The 8,862-nt window shown below is 38.2% G+C and overlaps 1 protein-coding gene across 1 annotated transcript; it reads right to left on the reverse strand.

Moving 5' to 3' along the window:
• Positions 1–3,235: 3,235 nt before the first annotated feature.
• LOC112138154 (mucin-2) lies at positions 3,236–8,746 on the reverse strand. Its single transcript, XM_024260729.2, has 8 exons — positions 7,782–8,746; positions 7,327–7,625; positions 7,072–7,136; positions 6,810–6,955; positions 4,768–5,045; positions 4,534–4,598; positions 4,302–4,441; positions 3,236–4,134 (listed from the first exon to the last, which is right to left on the reverse strand). Exons 1-8 carry the CDS (start codon positions 8,614–8,616, stop codon positions 4,031–4,033), a joined length of 1,932 nt encoding a protein of 643 aa, XP_024116497.1. The 5' UTR covers positions 8,617–8,746; the 3' UTR covers positions 3,236–4,030.
• Between the last annotated feature and the right edge of the window lie 116 nt (positions 8,747–8,862).

The following is an 8,862-nucleotide window of genomic DNA, read 5'->3' on the forward strand; positions in this document are numbered from 1 at the left end:
AGCTCTTTTAAAAGTTGTTTCTCTTACCCTTGTGGAATTGTAGTCCAGGCATAGATGTGTCAAATTTAACTGGTTTATTTGATGTAATGCAGTCAGAAATCAGTGGAAAAAATGAATATAATACACAAAACATTTAGGAAAGTTCTATTACAGCATCTGAAAATCTCTACTGAAAGCACATTTCTAAAAAAAATATTTTAATGTTTCACAAAGAAGCTACCAAAAATATATCTGTTACTGATGACTAATTTCAGATTTCTAAACAAAAACAAAAAAAACACTTTTACAATTATTTTTTTTTTTTCAAATGATAACATTCAATTGAGAGGTTTAAAGAAAAACCCTTGAATCTGTGAGACTTACCTGAATAAAAAAGAGGTGTCTGTATGCTCTTGGTTGTGTACCATAGCAGTTCCAGCGAGGCTGGTTTTGGATGGGGTGAAGCGATGAGCGAGGTGGGAGGTAATGAGTGCATGCAACAATAACCCTGGTAATGAAATACAGTTTGGTGCCAACTCCCCTTTAAGTGATTTTTAATGACTGTAGCGATGAGGGAGGTTAACATTTTCCCTTTTTCTGATGACACACTCTATGTTTTGGTAAATATTTTAAATGTGCCAATAATACAAGAAAATGTAAAGTTATTATTACAATGCAGCTTTGATCAACTGGATGATTACAAAAAAAAAGAAAAAAAAATCATGAACGTATATTTTTTACAATAGTCACATTCTCACACTAGAAAAAAAGGAAAAAAGCACTGAGTAACTTAACTAAATAGGCTTCAAACTCTTAAAAAATAGAATGTAACAAAAAAATGTATTCTCACATGATGTAATATTGAGCAAGTAACTTATTCTATGAAATGCCCAACAAATGTTATATGTGCATTATGAAATTTATGTTTTGAAACTGTACTCTTAAGGTCAAAAAGGCATTTTTAATATATATTTTTTTCAATTCAAGAAGTTTTTTAAACTAGGCTGTACATATGTTTATTTTTGGTGCAAAGTAGTAAATTTTTAACAGAGGGTTAGTGGGAAATTATTGCATTCTGAACCAGCCTCCAGCAATCATTTGAAGTACTGCAAGTTTTGATACGTCAGATTTTCCTATAGGCTAAGGAACATTTTTGATTGCACCCATAAAATGTTTATAGGTTGTATCTGGTGTGATTTGGTCTTTAGATATGTATACATCAACATTTATGTCTTTATAATAATTAAGATTATTAAGATGACCAGGTTCCTTCTATTTTTATGTGATTTTACACCCATAGTTGGGATGAATAACATGTTCCATTTTTGCCAGCAGATTGTCAAAATGAAAAAAAAAAAATAATACCGAAAAAAATGATGGGTTATTTGTCATGGCAACCCGTCTGAGCAACTTTTTACCCACACATAAAACAGCAATTAGTGTCTATCCCCTGTATGCAATCGACCAAACCAATGCTGCAGAGCTACAGTATCTTGGGCATGGGCCAGTGACAGACGTACTTGAAGTGTGGCGGATGTGTTCTAATTAAACATGGGGGAAATTTTAATGAGGGGTGCAACAGAAAGCCTAATAACTGATGTTTTATCCGACCACTCATTCATATGTGTAATGAAATGGTCCTTTACAGACTGCTGCACATCTGCTCTTTTGTTTATAAGATAGACAACAATGATTCAGGCATGACTAAATTGATCAATCTAATTTGATTACTCATTACATTACCATTGGTGCATTTTTTTGACTCATGTTAATCTTAACCTAATGATGAAACAAAGCAATAAAGTCATTCTGTGTTGTAAAATTTTAACATTTTTAAAGCTGATATTTTTGCAAATATTATATCTGCTCTACTGAAATTGAATTATGGAGAACATATTATTCATTAGATGTATTCTTTTCTTTTAAGTACATTATTCTTTACATGGATAAACGTAATGTCCTTGTCAGGTCATTTTTGTGGACATACATGCATGAGATAGGACAATCTCCTATCACATGATGGTAAATGGCATCTACTTGTATAATTCTTTTCTACCTTCTTTGAAGGCCCAAACCACTTTACAGTCCCATATACTCAGACATTCACACATTGATGGCGGAATTTTATTCTTATATTATTCTTGTCATAGTTTTCTCTTTTAGTTATTGAATTGCACTTGCTCTTGATGTTTTTTTTTTAAGCTCATGGGTTCCTCTTTGTTCAGGAGTTTTGCTGGCCATGCTTTAGGGCCTGGTTGTTGCGGTGCTCACTTTGACTGGAGCGGGCACGGATCTGCCACGTGGTTTAATAGCTGTGGTTTGGGCCCTCTGCCCTCCTAGTTTTGGTGGGAGCCGTAGCAGTGCTCCATACGTGTGACTAGTCCCCCGAGATTAAGTAGATCCCAACATTAACATTTCTACATAGCAGAGCAAAGCCATGGTTATCTTTAGGAATATTTTTTTTTAGGGTCAGGGTTCATGAGTGTCGGGCGGGGCTGGGGTGGAATGGGCTACAATGGACACTTGTTTGTTTTTAAATGTTTAAATTTTTTTTTTACGTGTCCTATGTACAGCGCCTTGAGGTGGTGCGACCCATGAAATGACATTATATTCATTCTCTATATTAGTCACTGCTGCTGTCAGGTTTTGAGCATGAACTGAGTCTCTGTAATTTTGGTTTTGACCTCCTGCAGCCATATAGCAACTGTGAAAAAAATGATGTACATGTGTGTGGGAGTGCTTGTGTGGCCTGGACAGACTGGCGACGTGTTCAGGGTGTAACCTGCCTTTGCCCACCAGTAACCGGGACATGCTCTAGCAGCCCCGCGACCCATGATAAGAAAATAGATGGATGAGTAAAAGTCAGGTGTTTTCTTGTCCCATGCATTTGTTCCATTATTATCTGTTTTTAGTGTTCAAAGAAGCTCCTAATTCCTCAAATACAGGTTCACCCAAATAAAGATGCATTCACTCTCCTTTTTGAGTAACAGATTAATTATAGTTTTGAAACATGATCTTGTGACTGAGTAAATTACTGAATGCCCAATTTTTCAAGAACTTAACAAGCAGGACATTACTATTTGCCTTGTTGATAAATACTATGATAATAAATATTTCAGGACCTTTTTTTTCCAGATGTGGTGTCATAAGCAAGGTGCTCTGACTACTCAAAACATATTGAAATTAAAGTTTCTTGAAAAAGAATTTTGTTTGAAAAAAGTTGCATAGAAACCATAAAAAAACAAATACAAACAAGTTTTTTTAATGCTTTTTAATTGCTCTGTTGATTAATAATACAGTTTGAATACCCCCCCCTCTCAATAAGGCATATACAGAAATAATTTAGTAGAATCTGGTAATGAAGAAAACGCTTACAAATAACTATAATAACAGTACACAGACATTTTAGACTAGCAGAAAATACCTGATTTAAAGGCAGTGCACATTCTTTCAAAACTGCTTTGATCCTGCAAAAGCAATACATTCAAAACTATTTGCTCACATAATCTCTTAATAATAACCTATTGACATTTTTATGGATGTAGTTCAAAATAAATATTTGAAAACAGCAAAGTAAACAGTATTCTAAGATGCCATGGGAATCCCAGGTTTTTAAAAGTCAGTTGTTTGATTTCGGTTGAAATCTACATCCAAACCTAAACTTCTGTTCTCGTTCAGAGTGCACAATACATTTAAATAGTTAACTGCAAAGCCCTTTTAAATAAGAAATAAATATGTTGTTCATTTTCATTGATACATGTGCATTTTTTTTCAATGAAAAAACTTCCATTCTCAAAACAAAAATTTAACACACAAAGTGAACTACTTTTTTTGTTGTTATCACAGAGAACTGATTAGTAACATAAAATAGCATGTGATATCAAATCTGGAAAAATACTGTTAATTTGTCATGATTTCTGACTAATTGCATTCATCCCTTTACCATATGCTGCTGATGCAAAGTTCACAATGCACACATTTTCCTTCTGCTCTTTTGTACATTTAAAAAAAAGGCTGTGGGCTTAGTTGGTGGATGTCAAAGCTTTGGGTTTTATGAGCTGATGAGCATCTGTGCCACAGCCAGCATAGTGAGTGAAAAGATGGCCAGTGTGCCCATGGTGGGTCGAGGAGGACTGCTTGATGTTGTTGTTGACTCTGAAACATTTCAGAAAAGATCATTTGGTTAATTCAGGTCAACCTTTAGACTTTATTATCACTCAAAGTGAAGAAGTAATTCCCATTTGCTATTTTTATAGTTTCCACCATTATCTTCTATACAATAGCCATGAAACATATGCATAAAGCATGTTGCAGTAACTTACCCACAATCACACTGCCATTTACAATATTCAAGGATGATTTTTCAAGTTCAGTTTGGAACAGTCGATTAGTTGTGGTCACATCAGGAACTGAAGCTTTATCAGAGTAAACAAGAGTCATGTTGACAACCACTGATCCACTCCTGTAGTAACAAACACAGATAACATTTTCAATAAGCCCAGTCAAATAACATAGATTGAAAGCGTTTAAACAGTTATTCCAGTCAAATCTTACGTGAACGAATTAATGATGGAGCGCCTATAGGAAGATGGGTTCAGATTTTTGCCAATTCTGTTAACCTGAAAAGACAATGAAAGTGTCAGACAAATGTATGCAAGAACCTTAAAACCTTAAAACAAAGAGAAAACAATACATTATCTTTTTTCCTTTGTCCACTAAAATTGTTTTTTTTCAATTAGTAAATGACAGTTTGCCATGAAAGAAATTTTTACTTTGTTGAAATATTACCTCTGTGAGAACTTCTAAAGCTAGAGTCTTGTAAGCCTGTGAAGTAATTATGCCGTAGTCTAAGATAAAGTTTCTGATGAGACGAAATCTAAGCCAAAGGGTTCCTTCTGTAGAAGTTGGAGGGTCTGTTGCTGGTGTAGTCGCTGTCGTAAGAGTAGTAGCAGTAGAGGACACTGCAGTGGTTACTGTTGTGGCGACTGTCGTTGCATTTGTTGCAGCAGGGACGGTTGTTGTGTTCGTCGTAACATTAGTTACAGGTGCAGGAGCATTGTAGATGGCTGCATCAAAAACAATATCACAATTATTACAACAATCAAATATGGCATACAATTTATTAAAATTACAAAAACAAAGTGAATTTTATTGCATACGTACTTGTATTAACACTGCCATCTGAAATGTTGAGGCCAGTTTTGCTGCTGGTAAGTTCAGAGTTAAGTTCTGTTGTTGCATTGGAAAGTGTGGGAGTTGAGCTGTTGTCTTGAAACACCAAACCCATTTGGGTGATCACTGATCCACTCCTGTGATAAAATGAGGAAAGGAAGTTACATTTTTAAATGACAATGACCAACAACTCATTTATACAACAGCAAAAGTTCAAATATAATGATGTCAAAGTAAATGTGTTCACTCTTACCGGAATGCAATGATAAAAGACCGAAGGAAAAAGATTCCATAGATTCTTCTGCACGCAATGTTTACCTGAAACAACATGTCAAGAAAAAAAAATAAATAAAAGGAAGGCCCAAATTAGTATGTCCAAATGCAGAAAAGAAAAAGAATCAACTATGATTTCTTTTTTTTTTTTTTTCTCTGCACACTCCAAAAACAAGACTGGATCTGTGTAAAATAGATTCATAATTTTTTTTATTATGCAAATAAAAAAGGAAAACTGTACCTGTATGATGACTAGGTCAGCAAGTTGTTTAAATCTTGGAGAGGTCCTATCCTCAAGATCTGATGTAAATGTGTCAAGAAGACGGAATGAAACATTCAAGGCTCTTTCATTGCCTGTAGGGGGAGCTGTTGGGGAGGGAGTGGTGACTGCAACAGTTGTACTGGTGGTCACGGTAGTTTTGGTGGTGACTGTTGGTGGAGTAGTAGGTGTGGGTGCTGTTGTTGAATTTGTTATAGCAGGGACCGTTGTTGCGTTTGTTGTGGCAGGAACCGTTGCTGCGTTTGTTATAGCAGGAACCGTTGTTGCGTTTGTTGCAACAGGGACTGTTGTTGCGTTTGTTGCAAGAGGGACTGTTGTTGCGTTTGTTATAGCAGGGGCAGTTGCGTTTGTTGCAACAGGGACTGTTGTTGCGTTTGTTATAGCAGGGGCAGTTGCGTTTGTTGTAGCAGGGACTGTTGTTGCGTTTGTTATAGCAGGGGCAGTTGCGTTTGTTGCAACAGGGACTGTTGTTGCGTTTGTTATAGCAGGGGCAGTTGCGTTTGTTGTAGCAGGGACTGTTGTTGCGTTTGTTATAGCAGGGGCAGTTGCGTTTGTTGCAACAGGGACTGTTGTTGCGTTTGTTATAGCAGGGGCAGTTGCGTTTGTTGTAGCAGGGACTGTTGTTGCGTTTGTTATAGCAGGGGCAGTTGCGTTTGTTGCAACAGGGACTGTTGTTGCGTTTGTTATAGCAGGGGCAGTTGCGTTTGTTGTAGCAGGGACTGTTGTTGCGTTTGTTATAGCAGGGGCAGTTGCGTTTGTTGCAACAGGGACTGTTGTTGCGTTTGTTATAGCAGGGGCAGTTGCGTTTGTTGTAGCAGGGACTGTTGTTGCGTTTGTTATAGCAGGGGCAGTTGCGTTTGTTGCAACAGGGACTGTTGTTGCGTTTGTTATAGCAGGGGCAGTTGCGTTTGTTGTAGCAGGGACTGTTGTTGCGTTTGTTATAGCAGGGGCAGTCGGTGGATTTGTTGTAGCATCAGGTACAATTGGGGAAGGATTGTAGGTGGCTGTATCAAAAAACATTGTGTCAATTATTAGGTGTTTCAAATGTGGAGGCATACAATTCATAAAATTGATAAAAAACATCAAACACAGTGACCATACGTACTTGTATTAACACTGCCATCTGAAATGTTGAGGCCAGTTTTGCTGCTGGTAAGTTCAGAGTTAAGTTCTGTTGTTGCATTGGAAAGTGTGGGAGTTGAGCTGTTGTCTCTAAACACCAAACCCATTTGGGGGATCACTGATCCACTCCTGTGATAAAATGAAGAAAGGAAGTTACATTTTTAAATGACAATGACCAACAACTCATTTATACAACAGCAAAAGTTCAAATATAATGATGTCAAAGTAAATGTGTTCACTCTTACCGGAATGCAATGATAAAAGACCGAAGGAAAAAGATTCCATAGATTCTTCTGCACGCAATGTTTACCTGAAAAAAAATGTCAAGGAAAAAATAAATAAAAGTAAGGTACAAATTAGTATGTGAAAAAAAATCATTCAATTTGCTTTTTTTTTGTTTGTTTTTTTTCTTTCCCTGTGCACACTCCAAAAACAAAACTGGATCTGTGTAAATAGATTCGCCATTTTCTTTATTATGCAAATAAAAAGGAAAACTGTACCTGTATGATGACTAGGTCAGCAAGTTGTTTAAATCTTGGAGAGGTCCTATCCTCGAGATCTGATGTAAATGTGTCAAGAAGACGGAATGAAACATTCAAGGCTCTTTCATTGCCTGTAGGGGGAGCTGTTGGAGAGGGAGTGGTGACTACAACAGTTGTTGTAGTGGTGGTCACGGTAGACTGGGTTGTTACTGGTTTAGTTGGTGGGTTTGTAGTAGTTGGAACGGGTGGTCCACTTGTAGCATTGGTTGAAGGGGGTGCAGGAGGAATAGCTGTGACTGGTGTGGTCCTGTTAGTAGCTGTGATGGCAGAGAAGCAAGAACATTTTACAATGTCAGAGATATTCATAAATTAGCAATGGCAAATGTTTAATACTTTGAAATATATGAAAAAGGTACACACTAAGTAGAAAAAAGAAGGTCTACTTTTTTTCATTTTTTTTAAACCTATGTTACCTGGTGAAAATGTAGTAGATGTGGTTCCAGATACAGTAGTTTTGACTTGTTGGAAGGTTGTATTTTGCAGTGGTGATGTATTTGAAAATGGTGTTGAAGTTGCAGTATTTGGTGGGGGAGTTGCAGTGACTGGTGTTGGAGATGTGTTGACGATCGGTGAGGTCACAGTGATCCTTGGTGAAGTTGCAGTGACTGGAGGGGAACTTGCAGTGATTACAGGTGAAGTTAGAGGGACTGTAGGTAAAGTTGTCGTGATTGGTGGTGACGTTGCAGTAGATGATGGTGAGGTTACAGAGGCTGGTGAGGAAGTTGCAGTGATTAGAGGTGAAGTTCCAGTGGCAAGAGGTGAAGTTGGAGTAACTGGTGGGGAATTTGCAGTTGATGATGGTGAGGTTTCAGTGACTAGAGGTGAAGTTGCTGTGGCTGGTGGTGAAGTTGCTGTGGCTGGTGGTGAAGTTGCAGTGACAGGTGGTGAGGTTCCTGTGGCTGGTGGTGAGGTTGCAGTGGCTGGAGATAACGTTGCAGTGGATGATGGTGAGGTTTCAGTGACTAGAGGTGAAGTTGCAGTGACAGGTGGGGAGGTTGCTGTATTTGATGGTGAGGTTGCAGTGGCTGATGGTGACGTTGCAGTGGATGATGGTGAGGTTCCAGTGGCTGGTGAGGAAGTTGGAGTGTTTAGAGGTGAAGTTGCAGTGGCTAGAGGTGAAGTTGCAGTGACTGGTGGTGAATTTGCAGTGGATGATGGTGAAGTTTCAGTGACTAGAGGTGAAGTTGCAGTGACAGGTGGTGAGGTTGCTGTATTTGGTGGTGAGGTTGCAGTGGCTGGTGGTGACATTGCAGTGGATGATGGTGAGGTTCCAGTGGCTGGTGAGGAAGTTGGAGTGTTTAGAGGTGAAGTTGCAGTGGCTAGAGGTGAAGTTGCAGTGACTGATGGTGAATTTGCAGTGGATGATGGTGAAGTTTCAGTGACTAGAGGTGAAGTTGCTGTGATTCGAGGTGAAGTTGCAGTGACAGGTGGTGAAGTTGCTGTGGCTGGTGGTGAGGTTGCAGTGGATGATGGTGAGGTTGCAGTGGATGATGG

Source organism: Oryzias melastigma, unplaced genomic scaffold, assembly GCF_002922805.2.
Source record: "Oryzias melastigma strain HK-1 unplaced genomic scaffold, ASM292280v2 sc00751, whole genome shotgun sequence".
Lineage (NCBI taxonomy): Eukaryota > Metazoa > Chordata > Actinopteri > Beloniformes > Adrianichthyidae > Oryzias > Oryzias melastigma.

Bases quoted from the DNA above. Each gene is read 5' to 3' on its own strand.
- LOC112138154 (XM_024260729.2), bottom strand. From the start codon at position 8,616: ATGTCACCACCAGCCACTGCAACCTCACCACCAAATACAGCAACCTCA. The intron at 6,956-7,071 runs GTAAGAGTGAAC...ATTTTATCACAG, and splicing joins TCTTTTATCATTGCATTCCG to GAGTGGATCAGTGATCCCCC. The intron at 4,442-4,533 runs GTAAGATTTGAC...TTGTTACTACAG, and splicing joins TCCATCATTAATTCGTTCAC to GAGTGGATCAGTGGTTGTCA.